Source organism: Miscanthus floridulus, chromosome 17 (assembly GCF_019320115.1).
Source record: "Miscanthus floridulus cultivar M001 chromosome 17, ASM1932011v1, whole genome shotgun sequence".
NCBI classification, from domain to species: Eukaryota; Viridiplantae; Streptophyta; class Magnoliopsida; order Poales; family Poaceae; genus Miscanthus; species Miscanthus floridulus.
Genome location: NC_089596.1, coordinates 9863645 through 9882782, shown reverse-complemented (window position 1 = coordinate 9882782; position 19138 = coordinate 9863645). Strand labels below are relative to the sequence as shown.

The 19138-nt window shown below is 43.2% G+C and overlaps 1 protein-coding gene across 1 annotated transcript in view; it reads left to right on the top strand.

The window, feature by feature from the left end:
- Positions 1-1208: 1208 nt before the first annotated feature.
- LOC136515190 (uncharacterized) overlaps positions 1209-19138 on the top strand; it is a 46432-nt gene continuing 28502 nt past the window's right edge. Inside the window, exon 1 of the mRNA XM_066508858.1 lies at positions 1209-1436. Within this exon, the coding sequence (XP_066364955.1) occupies positions 1209-1436 (228 nt within the window). The remainder of the gene's footprint in view (positions 1437-19138) is intronic.

Below are 19138 nucleotides of genomic sequence, written 5' to 3'. Positions count from 1 at the left end.
CCGCTGAGTTCAACCTTTGAAGGAGCGAGAACATTATGGTTCTCGAGTACTCTGGGGTGGAGGACCCTTCTTGTATGGTCCCTGCCCTTGAGTTGACTGATGAGGAGGTGCTCGAGCGTCTTCAGAAGATGCTAAAAGGAGTAAGCGTCGTTCCACTTGCTGTCCTTGAGTACAGTGCTAACAACCCTCCCCCTGCTGTGAGTTGTTCTTTTCTTATGCGGATACTTTTGAATGTCTTTTGTCGTATCCACTTTTTGCTTAATCTTCCTTGTCTTGTTGTTTTACTCTTTGTAGGAATTGGAGGTGTAATTTTGCTGATCTAATTCCCCTTGATGATTTCCCTGCAAATGTGGAGGCTAGGGGGGTAGTCTAGCTGGGGCAGTCCTTGACAGTAAGTTTCAGACCACCACAATATTTCCTGGTGTTTCTTCCGCAAACCTTGATGTATATGTAGAGTATGTTCCTCATCCAGTTCCTCGAGCTCCTCGATACTTTCGGAAAGAGGGGGGCGAGCGGATAGTTCTTTCTGCTCCATCTGCTGCCAAGAAGTCTCGCCAGTCGAGTACTCGTCAAGGTACTCTAGTTGTAGCTAGCATGCTCTTAGGTGAGCATATTAATATGCTCTATCCTTTTGTTGTTTGTTTTTATCTTTGACCGAGTACTTTTGTCCTTTTTCAGCTGGTGCTATGGTGGCCTTGGTCGAGAGTGAGGAAGAAGAGGATGATGATGCCGCCCTCGTTACTCAGGCGGTGAGTTCTTTTCTCATTTTCCTGTTGTTGAACCCTTCTTTTTGTTTGACTTTGGTCTTGTTCTCTTGTAGTAAGCGGTCATTGGGTTTCGAGTTCTTCTGGGGCTCCAGTACCGGCCACGCCGCTCCCGTCGTAGGGTGGCGGTGATGTTTTTGCCGCTGTGGTTCCCCCTGCGAGGTCTTCTTTTGGTTTTATGAAGAAGAAGATAGCTAAGTGAGTGAATTCTGGTTTTATTTTTTTGCTTCTATTCTCCTTTTTTTTCTTATTCTTATTGGCGAGTTTCCTTGTCAACTTTCAGGCCTTCGTCTTCCCTGAACCCTCAGTCGACTTCTTGTCAGACCTCTGGTGTGCCCTTGTGTACTGAGTCTTAGGACTCAGAACACATGGTCGTCGAGGGTGGCTGTGAGGGGGACAGAGTACGCAACAGCTGATTTGCTGACTCCTAAGGTGACCGTGGCCATGGCGGTGGATTCATCTGAGGGGTTGGCCATGGCTTCCCAGGAGATTGCCCTAGTCGTGCCTTCTTTGCATTGGCCGGCTTCTCCCTCTCCTCTTGTTGCTTCTGGTGGTCCGTCTTTGGCTGATGACGTGTTGCAGCAATTTGATGCCACTCATCGATTGTCAGAGCTAACCACCACCTGGGGAAGCTTGTCGACCCTTATGACTTCTTTTGAGGAAAAGCTCCAGGTAAGTTTTCTGAAGTTCTTTCTTTGGATGTTCATTTTTCTTCTGTCCTTATGTCTTATTTTTCTCTCTCTTTTTGCTCAGTCTTTTTCTCATGATCATACCATTTCTTTTTCTCATCTGAAAATGAGAAAAAGTTGTCTTCTGAGGTGAGTACCCTGAAGGCAGAGCTTGACCTCTATTGGGCCGAGTTGGAGACCGAGCGTTAGACGCATTAGAAGGAGGAGAAGGCTCTCTATGCCTGGGTAGTTGAGGTAGAAAAGCTGAGGGATGCAACTGCCTAGGAGGCCTTGAAAAATATGGAGGCCATGAAGAAAGAGTGCCATGGTATTGCGAGTTCTTTTTCGTTTCCTTTTGTATTCAAATTTGCCTTTCTGCTGATTATCTTTTGTTGCCTGGTCTAGCTCTCCGAGTTGAAAAGCAGAAGCTCTCAGAGGGTATCGAGGAGATGAAGACACTTGTTCGTACTAACCATAATAAGGCTGAGGAGGTAATTACTCGAGCTAAAGAAGAACTCACGCTTGCTAAGTTGATTAGGCATGGAGCTAATAGGGATCTTGTGCAGGCCCAAAAAAACCATTGAAGACTTGTCTGGCAAGTTGGCAATGGCTACTGAGAACTGGAATGCTTTGTGGAAGTCTTTTCGGTCAGTAGCCGACCTTCTCCGGACTCCAGCAGATGATGGTCATTCTTGGGCTTAGTTTATTCCCCAAGTGCCAACCCGTTTCTAGGAGTTCGTGAAGAGGTGTGCCCATCTGTGTACCAGAAATGTTCTTGCCTAGGTCTGGGTTCTTTCTCCGAAGTTTCCTTTGTCCAAGGTTGCCGATGAAGCCGAGAGTCAAGAGTATCTGGATGCTGTTGAGAAGTTGGAGCCTGAGGTCGACGATTTAGCCAGGAAGATTGTAGATAATCTTAACATTGATATTTCTTCTCCTGATGACAATGCTTGATGTAATTGACCTTTGTATTCTAGCTTCTATAATAGAACACTATACTTGAAGATTGAATGGAGATTTTTTATTTTTTGTTGATGTCTTCTTTGTCTGTATTTCTTTGTCTTGTAAACAACCTGGTTTAGGTAAATCATTGTCTTGACAAACTTTCTTGTTCTACCGAGTGCTTTTCTAGCTTTCGTTTGTACCTTGTAAACAACTCGATATATGTAGATTGATGTCTTGACAGACTTCCTTGATTTGTTGAGTGCTTGTCTAGCTTTCGTCTATGACTTATAAACAACTCGGTATAGATCGTTGTGCTTTTTCTAGCTTTCATTTGTTCCTTGTAAACAACTCAGTATAGATTGTTGTCTTGACAAACTTTGTGTTCTTGTTAGTACTAGAAAGACTTAGGAGATCTCGAGTATCTTCAGCTGAGATCTCGAGTATCTTCAGCTTCTTCTTTACGGCTTAACTCAAGATATGGTCGGTGTCTGGTTCTTTCCTTGGTTGCAAAAACATCCTAGGATCGTCAAGCCCTCAAGCACTTCATGGTAGAGCTCTAGAAGCCTCGTCTTGTTCCTTTAGGTCCTGCCGAGTAGGTACAAGCATCGTCTGAGTGCTTTCCTGAGTGAAACTGTGTAGTGCTGATTGGGATCTTCTGAGTGTAGCCCCCGAGCCTCTTGCTATTTGGGACAAGGAGCTAGGGGCTTGTCTTGAAATTGCTCTGATATATGCTCAGGCTTAGTTTCAATTGTTTTGCTTTTTGGTTCGGGTGTTAGCTTATTAGCTACCCTCATCGGCGGGCTCAAGCATCTTTTCAGCTCTTTTGCTCTCGGCCGGTATGCTCAGGCGTATTTTTAGCCATTTTGCTTTTTTGTTCGGGTGTTAGCTTATTAGCTACCCTCATCAGCGGGCTCAAGCATCTTTTCAGCTCTTTTGCTCTCGGTCGGTATGCTCAGGCGTCTTTTCAGCCATTTTGCTTTTTTGTTCGGGTGTTAGCTTATTAGCTACCCTCATCGGCGGGCTCAAGCATCTTTTCAGCTCTTTTGCTCTTGGCCAGTATGCTCAGGCGTCTTTTCAGCTATTTTGCTTTTTGGTTCAGGTGTTAGCTTATTAGCTACCCTCATCGGCGGGCTCAAGCATCTTTTCATCTCTTTTGCTCTCGACCGGTATGCTCAGGCATCTTTTCAGCAATTTTGCTTTTTGGTTCGGGTGTTAGCTTATTAGCTACCCTCATCGGCGGGCTCAAGCATCTTTTCAGTTCTTTTGCTCTCGGCCTGTATGCTCAGACGTCTTTTCAACCATTTTAATTTTTGGTTTGGGTGTTAGCTTATTAGCTACCCTCATCGGTGGGCTCAAGCATCTTTTTAGCTCTTTTGCTCTCGGCCGGTATGCTCAGGTGTCTTTTAGCCATTTTGCTTTTTGGTTTGGGTGTTAGCTTATTAGCTACCCTCATCGACGGGCTCAAGCATCTTTTTAGCTCTTTTGCTGTTGGTCGGTATGCTCATTGAAAACAACTTGGGGATAGCCATAATAAGACATATGTTGTCAGGAAAGAACCATCTTTATTGATCATGAACATTAATAAGTCATAATAGTACATATGTTGTTGATGAGCACCATCTTTATTGATTATGAACATTGATCTCTTGTGGCTTGTGTATGTATTTTCCCTTGAGTTGTTTTTATGCGTAGAATCTTCTTAGCTGGCTGATGTGCCATGTATTGTTGACTTCTTTTCCATCTTCAGTTATCAACTTGTATGTGCCTGGTCCGGTGACTTTTTTGATGATAAAAGGACCTTCCCATGGACTGAGTAGTTTATGGCATCCGTCAGTTTTTTGTATTCTTCTTAGTACTAGGTCTCCGACTTATAATGATCAAGACTGGGTATTCTTGTTGTAGTGGCGCCTTAATCCTTGGAGGTATCTTGCTAATTGAAGGGTAGCGTTTACTCTAACTTCTTCTGTACAGTCGAGCTCTAATCTTCGAGTGTGTTCTGCTTCTCCTTCGTCATATTGTTCTATCCTTGGTGACATCCAGATCAAGTCGGCAGGTAGTACGGCTTCTGATCCATAAACCAGGAAGAAAGGTGAGTATTCGGTGGCTCTGCTTATTTGAGTCCGTAGCCCCCATACGACCTTGGGTAATTCTTCAATCCATTTTGATCTATAGTCCACTAGTTCTTCATACAATCTTGATTTTAATCCGGCTAGCATGAGTCCATTAGCCCTTTCTACCTATCCGTTGGCCTCTGGATGTGCAACTGATGCATAATCTATTCTGAAGTCATAGTCCTATGCCCAACTTTGGAATTCTGCGGCTGTGAAGGGAGAACCCAAATCTATGATGATTCGATTGGGCATGCCAAAGCGGTGCATAATGTCTTGGATGAACTCGACTGCTTTGGCTGCGCTGTATTTTGCAAGTGGTTTGTATTCAATCCACTTGGTGAACTTGTCAATTGATATGAAGATGTACTCAAACCGCCTTTTGCTTTCTTGAGAGGTCCTACCTGATCCAGCCCCCAGCAGGAGAAAGGCCAAGCGGGTGGGATGTAGATGAGATTGTGAGCTAGCACATGAGCTTGTCTTGTGAACATTTGACAACCTTTGCATCTTCTAACAAGTTTTTCTGTGTCTTTCAAAGCAGTTGGCCAGTAGAAACCGGTGCGGAATGCTTTGCCAACTAGTGTTCTTGAAGCGGCGTGATTTCCACAGCAACCTGAGTGTATTTCTTCTAGGATCTCTTTGCCCTCTTCAAATGAGACACATTTTAGGAGTACTCCTGATGATATGGCTCTTCTGTAGAGTTTGTTTCCCACTTGGACGTAGTTCTTACTTCTGCGAACAACTCGGGTAGCTTTCTCTTTTTCTGCTGGCAACTTATTCTCTTTGATGTAATCAATAAAAACCGAGGTCCATGAGGTGGTGATTACCAAGATCTTGGTACCTTTAGCTAAGATTTCAGGGGTTATCTCACTGGGTTGTTTGATAGAGGGAGCTGATAACTCCTCTATGAATACACTGGGTGGGACCTTCACCCTATCTTATCCAAGCTTAGCAAGGACATCTGCCGCGACATTAGAATCACGTAGGACGTGTAGAATTTCTAATCCTTGAAAATGTTTTTCGAGCTTTCGTATTTCAGCACAGTAGGCGCCCATGTTTTCTTTGGTGCAGTCCTAATCTTTGTTGACTTGATTGATGACTACTGTTGAATCACCGTATATGAGTAAATGCTTGATTCCAAGGGTAATTGCCACTCGTAGCTCATGGATGAGGGCTTCGTATTCTGCTTCATTGTTTGTAGCTTGCCATAATATCTGAAGGACGTACTTGAGTTGTTTTCCATCTGGAGAAATGAGGAGGACGCCTACACCGGCTCTGCCTAGCTTGAGTGATCCATCAAAGTACATCTTCCAATGATCAAGGATGGTACTTGACATAGGTTGTTGAATTTATGTCCACTCAGCAACAAAATCGGCTAGGGCTTGAGACTTAATTGCCTTCCATGGGGTGAAATCGATATTGAGAGCACCAAGTTCAACTGCCCACTTAGATATGCGCCCTATTGCGTCTCTATTGTGCAGGATGTCTCCGAGTGGGAAATCTATCACCACGGTAATCTTGTGGCCTTCAAAATAGTGGCGAAGCTTGCGTGAAGTGATCAGGAGGGCGTAGAGTAATTTTTGCACATGCGGGTACCGGATTTTTTATTCTGACAGTACTTTGCTGATGTAATATATAGGGCATTGTACTTTATATACATGCCCTTCTTCTCTTTCTACGACAATCGATGTGCTGATCATAGTAGAAGTTGCCGCAATGTACAACATCATGTCTTTGTATTTCTTCGGAGGTGTGAGAATGGGTGAGGAGATGAGGTATGCCTTGAGCTTCTTGAAAGCTTCATTGGCTTCTTCTGTCCACTCTTCTTTAGCAATATAAAGAAAGGTAATCCTTTTTCGCCCAGTCTTGATATGAAACAATTGAGGGCCGCCATGCAGCCTATTAGTTTCTGCACATCTTTGACACTTCGAGGAGGGCCCATCTCTATTATGGCTCGAATTTGTTTGGCGCTTGCTTTAATTCCGCGATGACTGACCAAGAATCCGAGTAGTTGTCCTGAAGAAACTCCAAATACACACTTGTTTGGGTTCAATTTCCACCTCCATCTTTTCAGGTTTTTGAAGGTTTGCTTTAAGTCTTTAATTAGTGTATCCGGGTTCTTTGTCTTTACTACTATGCTATCCATGTATGCCTCTATGTTTTCGCTGATCTGATCACCAAGGCACGTTTGGATAGCTCTTTGGTAAGTGGAACCAGCATTCTTTAGTCCAAATGACATGGTTTTGTAGCAGTAGGCACCGAATGAAGTGATAAAAGATGTCTTGCTCTGGTCTTGTTCCTTTAATGCGATCTGGTGATATCCTAAATAGCAATCAAGGAAAGATAATAGGGCAGATCCTGCTGTTGAATCAACTATCTAATCAATGCATGGTAGCCCGAACAGATCTTTTGGGCAGTGTTTGTTGAGATCTATGTAGTCGACACACATGCGCCACTCATCCGTATTCTTTTTCTATACTAGAACTGGGTTTGCTAGCCAATCTGGATGGAGGATTTCTCTGATGAATCCGGCTGCCATTAGTTTTGTGATTTCTTTTTTAATTGCTGCCTTCTTGTTGGGTGAGAATCATCATAGTCATTGCTTCACAGGCTTGGAGCCTTCATTGATATCAATTCTGTGCTCAGCCAACTCTCTTGGGACCCCTGGCATGTCGGCTGACTTCCAAGCAAAGATATCTTTGTTGTCTCGAATAAAGTTGGTGAGCATGAGTTCCTATTTTACTAAGAGGTGAGCACTGATGGTTGCCGTTTTGGAGGGATCACCGGTGCCCAGGTCGATTTGCTTGACGTCGGCTTCTTTTGGTGGTGCTAGGATGCTAGGTTTTTTAGCCGGTATCACTAGCTCTTCTGGGCTTATTTCTGCTGTGACAGTGGCTATTTCTTTTCTTCCATCGGTGGCCTGTGCTTTTGCTGCAATTTGGATTGCCTGGACATCGCAGTCAAAAGCGCGCTTCAAATCACTCCGAAGAGAAAGGACACCGTTAGGCCCTGGCATCTTAAGCAACAGGTACGAATAATGCGGTATCGCCATGAATTTTGCTAGTGCTGGGTGCCCGAGGATTGCGTAATATGATGAATCGAAGTCCGCAACTTCAAACTTGATGAACTTTGTACGGTACTTCGAGGGAGTCCCAAAAGTAACCGATAGAGTGATTTGTCCAAGTGGCATTGCTGCCTTGCCGGGTACTATGCCATAAAAAGGCATGCTTGTTGGTGTAATCATCCCGGCGAGTTGTAGTCCCATCTTCCTTAGAGTTTTTGAAAAAATGATGTTGAGTCTGGCTCCCCCGTTAATTAGTACTTTCGTAACAGTCATACCAGCAATAGTTGGATCTAGAACCAGTGGGTAATGGACTGCGTTTCCTACGCTAGTCCATTGGTCTTCTCTTGAAAATTGGATTGGATACTATGACCAATTGAGATATCTTGGTGTAGCCGGTTCTGCTGCCATGATGGTTCATAATGCTAGCTTTTCTTGATGTTTGCTTCTGGAATCTAGAACCCCGGCAAAGATTACTGCTACTGTCCCCTGGATTTTTGGAATCCCTTGTATTTGTGGTTGTCTTCTTCTTTTTCTGATTGTCTTCTTTGGTATTCTCATTACTATCTTTCCTTGTGTATCGATGTTTGAAGGTGTAGCAATCTCCGATGGTGTGATTTCCTTTGGGGTGCAAGATGCAATGCATGTTTTCAATGTTGTCATACCTTCTAGGCTTAGAAAACTTCCTTGATTTGTCAGTCACTGCTATGGTGTTGTCTGGTCCACGTTTTCTTTCCTGATGTCTGTTGTTTCGATGATTTTGCTTGTCCGAGTTATCTCAGTTGTTTCTGTCCGGGAATCTTTCTCATGTCTTTTCCTCGACGGTAATCATCTTTTCCACTGTTCGTCTGAATTCTTCATTATTTCTTGGGTTTTCTTTGTAGAAGTCTTGAAATTGCCACCTAGCCATGATTCCGTGAGAGAAAGCTTCGATTACTTCTCATTAGGTGATGTCATGTACTTGAGCTCGTAGTTCGCCAAATCGTCAATAGTAATTTTTGAGACTTTCACCTCCTTTATGCTTGAGTCCTTTTAACTCTGCATGGATGATTGGGTGTGTAATGATACCCATGAAATTTTCATAGAAAGCTCTTTGCAAGTCCTCCCAATTTCTAATTGATCCTAGATTCAATTTGTCAAACCATTGAAGGGGCATGGTTTCTAGGGCCATGGGAAAGAACAAGGTCTTGATGTCATTGTCTCCTCCGGCCAATTCAATCGATTGCGAGTAAATCCTAAGCCACTGCCTTGGTTCGGTCTTGCCATCATACTTGGAGTGGTTGGATGGCTTGAACTTGTGAGGCAGTTGTATTGAAGCAAGTTTGTTTACAAAACAGGGAAATCTATCGTGCGTTCTGGCTTCTGTGTATTCTGATTCAGCGCCCCCTTCTTGCCAACTGTTGTCTTGGTGAGAGTAGTTTTGCGTGGCTGTCCGAGTAGGTGCTTTGCTTCTGGCCTTTCTTGGTTGTTCGACTCGGTCGTTTTGACTATGATTTCTTCTACTTTCTCTGTTGTGACTTCCACTTGGTCCTAAGTCTCTCGAAAGCAGACTTCCTTTGATTTTAATCTTCCTGCTCATGAGATGTTGACCTATCAGGTAGTCTTGAGCGGGCCCTTTCATCGTGCGTCCTTAGGACTGTTGATCAGAGGAAGTCTCGAAGCTATTCTTGTTTTTCATTGGGATGTGAAGTCACCCTAAGTTCTTCTAGTGCTTCTCAGATCTTATCGTAGGGTGTATTCGCTGCTCATCCTTCTTTGACCTCTCGCTCTGATTTTCTTCTATTGTACTCGGCTAGGTCTGACTCATATTTGATCCTAAGCTTCCTTACGCTACTTAGCACGGCATTGATGTCCTTGTTTCAATTTGTTCTTTCTCTCTCTAGCTTGCCTTTGACTCTCGGTCTCACCATCGTGCCCCTAGGTAAATGGTGATATGTTGGATTTGGATTCATCTGAAGACCTAATGTTGGACGCTTCTGGGGGGGACCAATGGTGATCGAGGATGGCGAATCATGAATACTTCTTGAGCGTGAGTTGTTCTGTCATCAGCGTTGGTTTCCGTACTGTCAGAGTTGTTGATAACTTTAGTAGAGGATTCAGGGTTGCAGATCGAGTCTCCTTCTTGGTAGGGTAGAGCTGTTGTTGTTTTGTCGACTAGTTGGGTGCCGCAATCCTTAGGAATGAAACCTGGCCAGTGGATGATGCAGTCTTGAGATGTTATAATTAACACGAGACCTTCCTGGGCTCCTTTCAGTTGCATTCTAAGCACCGGATTAAGAGACCTTTTGAGCTGTGCCTGATAAGACGTTGTCATGTTGCGGAGATCGAACGGAAAAGGACCCATCTTCTTTAGAGTACTCTGAGTGTACTTTGAGTTGTATTCTTGATAGGTTGATGTCATGTTCCGGAGCCTTATTGGAAAATAACTCAGTTTTCCGAAAGAACTCGGATAAGACTCCGCCTCGGAAGCAGAACCCGAGTTTAAATCAGATGCGTGAAGTCCACGAAATCTGAGTTGGATTGGAAATCACGAGCTGCGCGAATCTTCCGACAAGCTAATCTGTCGTTGTCGCCGAAGTAGAATGGTCTTCATGGTGATCCGAATTTTCGAGGAGACGGCCTTGGAGCTTACCATCGTCGCCTGCCTCGCAGATCCATGAACCGAAGATAAAGGTTGATCCCATCAAGAAGACATGTTGACAAGGTCCATCGAGCTCTCGGGTGCAAATTCACCGAAAAGCCCCTACCCTAGCATGCCAGCTGTCGATGTTTGACCACCAATAGCCTGCCATGGGGATACCTAGGGCAGTATGTTTGGGCTTCAGACGTATGCAGAACTCGATGGTTAACGCAAGAGACAGTCAATTTATCCTGATTCGGACCCTTGATCTTTGATCGAGTAATTGCCCTACGTCTAGTCGGCGTTAGCCTTTGCGTTGGATTGATTGTAAAGTGTTGTGTTGTGTTATCTAAAAGTCCCCATCTCTAGGAACCCTGCCTTCCTTTATATAGTCAGGATGTCAGGATCTAGTCGGTTTACAATGAGAGAATCCTAGTAGGATTACAGAATAATACTACTACTAAGATTATATGGGAGGAATCCTAGTTAGACTAGATCTTCTCCCTTCCTTATGCGGTATCCCATAGGTCTCACACCGACAAAGGGCGACAACAACAAATATGTCGCCGTATCCTTTAACTATTCTTCTATTCCTATGACTAACCATGATCGGAGGTCTTTCATCAATGTACCTGTGGGCAAGTTACCTCATTTCAATGGACTAACTTTGCCAAGTGGAAGCACTGATGAGAGCCTATCTTATAGGTCTTCACCCCAGCATTGGGAGATTGTTTGCAATAGATTTGAGCCACAGGTTGATCCCAAGGAACCCAATACTAGAAGAGATGAGAATCATTTACCTCAATGGTCAAGCCACAAGTGTGTTGCTTAGTGCCTTGGATGGTGATGAGTACAATAGAGTGATTGGAGTTGATGTTGCCAAGCAAATATGTGATACTTTGCACCTAGCACATGAAGGGGTTGACAAATGAGAAAGGGAAGAATTGACTTGTTGATGTCAAGCTCAACCGGTTTGTAATCTTGGATGGAGAGGGGACATGAGTGATGTTTGATAGGTTGATGATAATGGTGGGCAAGATTAGAGACTATGGTTGTGATGAGCTAGATGATTACAAAGTTGTCAAGATTATGTTGGAAGCTTATTCACCTAGAAATGAGACCATAGTCACTCTAATTAGAGACAAGAAGAAGTTTGAGTACTTCACACCAAATGATGTACTTGGGAGGATCTTGACCTTTGATATACAAAGAGAAGAAGCAAACGAGAGGAAGAAACTTGGAGAATTGCAAGCAAGCTAGAGGGCATCAAGATCAAAGATGTAGCTCTCAAGGCCAATAGATCAAGCAAATAAGGCTCTACAAGCAATCCAAGATCAACCCAACAAGCTTCAACTAGCAAGCTCAAAGCAAGCAAGCAAGTTCAAGAAAGAGTAGATACCACATCATCTTCAAGTGAAAGTGAAATGATGACGATCAATATGAGAAGATTGATGATGTTGCTCGCTTTATGAGGAGGTTTCACAAGGGGCTAAAGAAGCAAGGCTACAAGGTAGTGAAGAGAAGATTTCCAAACAACGAAAAAGAGGACATGCTACAATTGTGGAAGCATCGATCACTTCATTGCCAAGTGTCCATATGAGATCAAGGACAACAAATACAAGAAGGACAAGAAAGAGGACAAGGCCGAACGTAGGAAGAGCAAGAAAAACATGGGAGAGGCTCACATTGGGCATGAACGGGACTCAATTAAAAAGAGCACAAGCGAAGAGGATGAGAAGGTTGCAACCATTGCTATTCACAAGTCATCCCCTACACCAAGTCTCTTCAACAACATGTCCGATGATGACTACTACTCCCCTCACATTTGTCTTATAGCAAAGTGTGAGAAGATAAAACTCCAAATCAAAGGCCAAATCTCCTCCACCTCCTAGTGATATCTCTAGTAGTGATATTAGTGATAGCTCTAGTGATGATGAATCCAGTGATGAAGAAATAAACATAATAACTAAAAATTTAGATGGAAAGACTAAATTATTCATCACTAAGCTAATTGAGGATTTAAATAGTGTCCAAGCCAAGTTAGAATCTAGAGAAGAGACTCTTATTCAACAAGAGGATCTCTATATTGCTAGCAAAAAAGCTCTTGCATTAGAGAGAAGTGAGGGTGGAATCCTTGCGCGAGGCCTTGGCCAAAGAGCAAGAGGACCATGCTATCACAAAGAAAGCAAATAAAGCTCTCAGAAAAAAGTATTGTGACTTAGATGAAAAGCACAAAGAACTGAGATGCAATATAGCATTCTTTGAGATAGCAACTTAATCTCACTAGGCAAAGGAATCCTCTACTCCCTCTACTAGACAAGTTGTAGAAAATGTTTAATCTTGATTTGAATCCCTTATTCACTAACCTTGCAAACATGGAAGCTATGAGAAAGGAGATTTCTAGGCTCAATGAAAGTCATTGAAAAAGGGTGGATAAGTGTGACCCTAATCCAATGACAAGGAAGGTTGATGAATCAAAAGTGCTCATAATTCAAGCAAGGAAGACATTCCTCAATCAAGCATGGGCTCGGTCAACACACAAAAGGAGCCAAGACAAATGGAAAGAAGGATAGTGAATGGCTATGAGTGTGTGTAGTTTTGAGAGAAAGGGCAAAATTGGTATGGATCAGCCTGCACAGACCATGGTAGTGCAGCGTCCCAGAGCTGCAGTGCCGCACAGCGGTAGTGCCACAGTTGAAAGGCGGCAATGCCATGCCCCGGCAAAAATGGGAAGGCTACCAATTTTGCTCCTGATCAAACTAAGCCCACTAAGAAGATGTATAGGAGAAACTAGGTTTTCCAGAAGCATAAGGAATCAGTGTGGGCCACCAAGAATAAGTATGCCTATCAACCGAAGACTTATGCACCTCGACAAAGCTTGACATCATGCTTTGTTTTGAGGAACAATAGCAGTGGGAAAGTGGTTGCAAAATATTGTTGGAAAGGAAACAAACATATATAGGAATACTTCTATTTGGGTTTCTAAGATTCTTGTGACTAACATGCAAGGCCTCAAGTCAAATTGGGGACATAAATCTAGCAATTAAACTTGTTTTGTAGGCATACTCTCTCGGGTGGATCAAGTTGGGTGCTTGATAGTGAATGTACAAATCATATAACCGGAGAAAGGAGTATGTTCTCATCATATTCCCCAATGATGCACTCAAATAAAAATATTGTTTTTGTAGACAATTCATAGGGTGATGTGATTAGTCTCGGTAAAGTTGCTATAACCCTTGAGCATTCAATTACAAATGTATTACATGTTGATTCGTTGAGTTATAATTTTTTGTCCGTTTCTCAATTGTGTGAGATGGGCTACAATTGTCTTTTTCAATAAGGGTGTGGAAGTCTTTAGAAGGGAGGATTCCTCTATTGTCTTTATGGGTCAATTAAAGAACAAGCTTTGCTTAGTTGATTTCAACAAAAGTAAAGTTAAGCTTGAGACTTGTTTAGTGGCAAAATCTAGCATGGGTTGGCTTTGGCATCGCCGACTAGCCCATGTTGGGATGTGGAACTTGGCCAAACTTCTAAAAGATGAACACATCCTTGGACTAACAAATGTTTACTTTGAGAAAGATAGGATTTGTAGAGCTTGTCAAGCCGAAAAGCAAGTTGGAGCACCTCACCCACCAAAGAGCATCATGACCACCAAGCAACCATTGGAGCTAATACATATGGATCTCTTTGGACCGGTTGCCTACCTAAGTATCGGGGGTAACAAATATGGTCTTGTTATTGTTGATGACTATTCCCATTTCACTTGGGTATTTTTCTTGCATGACAAGTGCCAAGTTCAAGAGAAGGAGAAGATATTTGTTAGAAGAGCTCAAAAGGAGTTCGGTCTTCCCATCAAAAAAGTGAGAAGCGACAATGGGACCGAATTTAAGAATACTCTAGTTGAGGAGTTTCTTGATGAAGATGGCATCAAGCATGAGTTTTCAACTCCATACACCCCTCAACAAAATGGTGTAGTAGAGAGGAAGAACCGTACACTCATTGACATGGCAAAAACAATGCTAGATGAGTACAAGACGCCGGACATCTTTTGGTGTGACGCCATCAACACCGCTTGCCATGCCATCAACCGCCTCTACCTACATAAGAAGTTGAAGAAAACTTCATATGAGCTTCTAACCAGTAACAAGCCTAAGGTGTCTTCCATTAGAGTGTTTGGGTGCAAGTGTTTCATACTTAACAAGAAACCCAAAACCTCTAAATTTGCACCTAAAGTTGATGAAGGTTTTCTTCTTAGTTATGGATCAAATGAGCATGCCTATCGTGTCTTCAACAAAACCTCTGGGAGAGTTGAGATTGCGGTAGATGTGACATTTGATGAATCTAATAGCTCTCAAGTGGAGCAAGTTGATTCAAGTGTTATAGGAAAAGAGGATCCACCATGTGAAGCAATCAAGAAATTGGCTATTAGTGATATTAGACCACAAGAAGAAGAAGTCACTGAAGTGGAGGTTCCTCAAGTTGCTGCTGCACCTATTTCCACTGACATACCTGATGCTACACTATAGCAAGCATCTGCTATAACTCTAGAGCATGGCAGTGCCACACTTGAGGGCAGCAGTGCCACACCTACACAGTCAGCAGCAGCTGATTCGACTTCAGTTCGTGGACAAAACCTGCAACCCATATTTGAGCAAGAAGATGATGAAGATCCAGAAGATGAACAAGAGGCCATGGAGCATCCAAGGCTAAGGCAAACCATACAACAGGATCATCCCATTGACAACATCCTTGGGAGTCATCGAAAGGGAGTAACAACTTGTTCACATTTAGCAAATTTTTGTCAATATTACTCGTTTGTTTCCTCTTTGGAGCCTCTTAAGGTAGAACAAGCACTTGGAGACCCAGATTGGGTGATGGCCATGCAAGAAGAGCTCAACAACTTCAACAGAAACCAAGTGTGGACTTTGGTGGAATGACCCAATACCAATGTCATTGGCACCAAGTGGGTCTTCCAAAACAAGCAAGATGAAAATGGAGTGGTGACAAGAAATAAGGCAAGGTTGGTTGCTCAAGGTTTCACTCAAGTAGAGGGCTTGGACTTTGAAGAAACATATGCATCGGTGGCAAGACTTGAAGCAATTCGAATGCTTCTAGCCTATGCCACTCATCACAACTTCAAGCTATATCAAATGAATGTGATGAGTGCATTTCTCAATGGCCCTATTCAAGAACTTGTCTATGATGAGCAACTACCAGGCTTTGAAGGTCACAAGTTTCCCAACCATGTCTACAAACTCCAAAAGGCGCTCTATGGGCTTAAGCAAGCACCAAGAGCATGGTATGAATGCCTTAAGGAATTCTTGCTTAAACAAGGCTTTGAAATAGGCAAAGCTGATCCTACCCTTTTCACTCATAAAGTTGGTAAAGATATATTTGTGTGCCAAATATATGTCGATGACATAATATTTGATAGTACTAATAATTCTTTTTGTGAGGAATTTAGTAGGATCATGACCAAGAGATTTGAGATGTCCATGATGGGTGAATTAAAGTTTTTCTTTGGTTTTCAAATCAAGCAAGTGAAGGATGGGACTTTTATTAGCCAAATGAAGTACACCCACGATATACTCAAGAAGTTTGACATGGTGAATGCCAAGTCTATCAAAACTCCCATGCCAACCAATGGACATCTAGATCTCAATGATGAAGGGAAAGTCATGGATACTAAGGTATATCGCTCCATGATCGGCTCTACTTTATTTATACGCATCTTGGCCCGATATTATGCTTAGTGTGTGCATGTGTGCTAGATTTCAAGCTAACCCGAAAGAGTGTCACTTAGTGACCGTTAAGAGAATCTTAAGATATTTAGTACACACTGCTAACCTTGGCTTGTGGTATCCTAAGGGCTCTAGGTTTGATCTACTTGGGTATTTGGATTCCGATTACGCCGGTTGCAAAGTAGAAAAAAAAGCACTTCGGGGACATGTCAATTCCTTGGATGGTCCCTAGTGTCTTGGAGTTCTAAAAAGCAAATTTGTATAGCCCTTTCCACCATTGAGGCCGAGTATGTTGCAGCCGGTGCATGTTGTGCTCAACTACTTTGGATGAGGCAAACCCTTCAAGATTTGGGATATGTCACTTCACTAAAATCTCACTCTTGTGTGACAATGAAAGTGCCATAAAGCTCACCAATAATCCTGTAAGCCACTCAAGAACTAAGCACATAGACATTCGATATCATTTCTTGAGAGACCACGAAGCCAAAGAAGATATCAAAATTCACCACGTGAGCAATGAAAAACAACTAGCCGATATCTTCACTAAGCCTCTTGATGAGTCAAGGTTTTGTGCTTTGTGTAGTGAGCTAAATATTCTTGATTCTTGTAATGTGGTTTGAACTATAGCACACCTTGATTGATGAACTAGCATGGATAGGAGAAATGAATTGTAAAAGTATAAATATTGTGCTTAAAATGTTTTATCATAAGAAACAAGTGCATTATTATCATTGTTTGTATTGATTATCTGCTGCTGATCATAGTGTGCTTGAGATATGTGTCCATATCCTATATATATAGAGGTATTTAGTTAGTAACTAAATCTTGCTGTTCATGAGAGTGCGACTGTGTCGCACCTGCCTTACGACAGTGCCGCACTGTGGCAGTGCCGCATGTGGACTGCGGCAGTGCCACACTTTGAATTTCAACTAGAATTCAGCCTATGACAGCAGTTACCGTGGGGGCCCATTTACTCTTCTTATTTCACCTAGCCCTAGGGTAACTCTCTCCTTATTCTCAACTGCAGCCGCTGCTTCTCTCTCTCTCCTTTCTCTCCCTCTTGCGCCCTGTGCCACCGCCACACTGACGCCCTGCGCCACTGCCACCTTTGGTAGTGCCACGCTATGCTGCTAGTCTTCCTCATCATCGCCAGCAGCCGCTGAAGACCATGGACGGAGCCATTCTCTCCCTTTCCTCCCCAATCCACGAAAACAAAGGTGAAACCCTAATCCTTCCCGATCTATGCAATGTGTCAATTCTAGTCATCTTGGATGGTTGATTGGAAGGTATATAGTAGTTTGGATGGTGCCTTGAGGATTGATTGAAGTAGAAATCATGATTCAACCTTGGAGCCAAATTAACTGCTGCAGCAGTGCCACACTCTCAATGCGGCACCTCTGTGGCAAAGCTGGCAGTGCTAAGCTCTTGGTTCGATGGTTGACTCACTTTATCTATTTCACTCATCCCTCAATGCTAAAGATTCATGATTACTAGGCTTTATCTTAATCATATCTAGATGAATTGATAACATAGACATGTGTATGCTTGCTGAGATTGTATAGTGGGCTGGGAGTTAAATTATGAAGCAAGTTCAGCAGATAAGAAGATGCAAAATGCAATCTTGGTGAAACAGCTGGTGTGGCAGTGCCGCTCCCAAGTATGGTAGTGATGCACATCTAGGGGTAGTCCCTCATCAGCTGCTTCCCTCGCTTGCACGTTGACTCTTCTTGAGTATTTAACTTGCTTTATAGGGTAACTTCTACTCTCCATTTGTACAGTTTCTCATTTTGGTCTATGTTTTTGTGTAGATGGCCTCCAGAGGTGAAGATGACCAGAGGGGGAAAAGGAAGATGACCAAGCCTCGAGATAAGCAGATGCCTCATCATGGTCATGGTAGGACCATAGGGGCGGCAGTAGTGCAGAAGACAGAGATGTTGCTAGAGACAGGAGAAGGAGAGATTAGATGATCTAGGATGAGGAGAACCTAGAGAGGGTTGGCCACACCATTCTTCTAGGTGCTTGCCTAGATACTCCACCTCATCTTGAGGAGTTTGATAGGAGCTACATTAGAGAGTATTTTGAGGATGTAGTTATGAGGCATCCTATTGACCCACGCCCTCATTCCATGCTCAATTATGCGAGAAAGCTAAAGATGGTGGAAGAAGCATGGGAAAACAATCCCTATGAGCAGCCAAAGGATTTAGGGATAGGCTACAAGTTTTGGAATGAGTTTCATTCCAACTTCTATGCATCTGTTAACTTCAACTCCAAGAAATCCAAAGTTGTCAAGATGTAGTATGTTGATTGGGAGGAGACGAAGGCAAAGAATGAGCCAGAATTCAATAAGGTGATTAAGGCTTGTGAGTTGTTTGGCCTCACTGATATTATGAGCTTCAGATATAATTGAAATGAGGAAGTGCTAGCCTAGTTCCATGCCACTTTCTTCTGTAGCATCTACACTAATGAGATTCACTGGATGACTGAGGGACGACATTATAGAGTTGATTTTGTGACTTTCAGTCGGATCCTTGGTTTTGGAGAGGAGGAGCGGGGCTTCACTTATATTTATGTTGAGGCTAGAGCTAAGATCCACGACATTGCATATATGTGGATTGACAGGAGAGGAGCAGATGGGAAGGTCAGTGGCCTGAAGAGCTATTATTACATTCTAAAAATTTTGATCAGGCACACTATCAATCCCAAGGATGGAGCAGCTTCTAATCTTAATGGATATATGAGCAATGTGCTTGCTAGATTTGCTCCTAGAGGTGACAGGTTTAAAGTCCCTCGCTTCACGTGGCATGAGCTAAGAAACACCATGGAGGATGGGAGAAAGGGGATACCCTATGCCCCCTATCTCATGTTTATAATTGAGAGGGTCACTGGCTACAGATTTGAGAAAGATGGTCTTCACATCGTCTACAAGATTGAGAAGACCTGAGGAGTAGGAGCTCGCAGAGCAGTGAGACGCTCTCCATCATTTGAGGACATGCCTGAGTCATCCCGCTCTAGGCCTCGCAAGAAAAAAAAGATGGAGAAATTTGGGAAGTGGATCAAGGCCATCTTCACCACATGCACTTATGCAGTGAGGACCGCATATCAAGACCGATTGGAGAACTGCGAAGCCAACCAGGAGGCTAGAGAGCGTGCAGGGCTACCACCTCTTTCTCCAGTTTAATCACCGCTGAGGTTTGATGACCTTCCTAGTGAAAGGTCCTAATGGCTAGAGGGGGG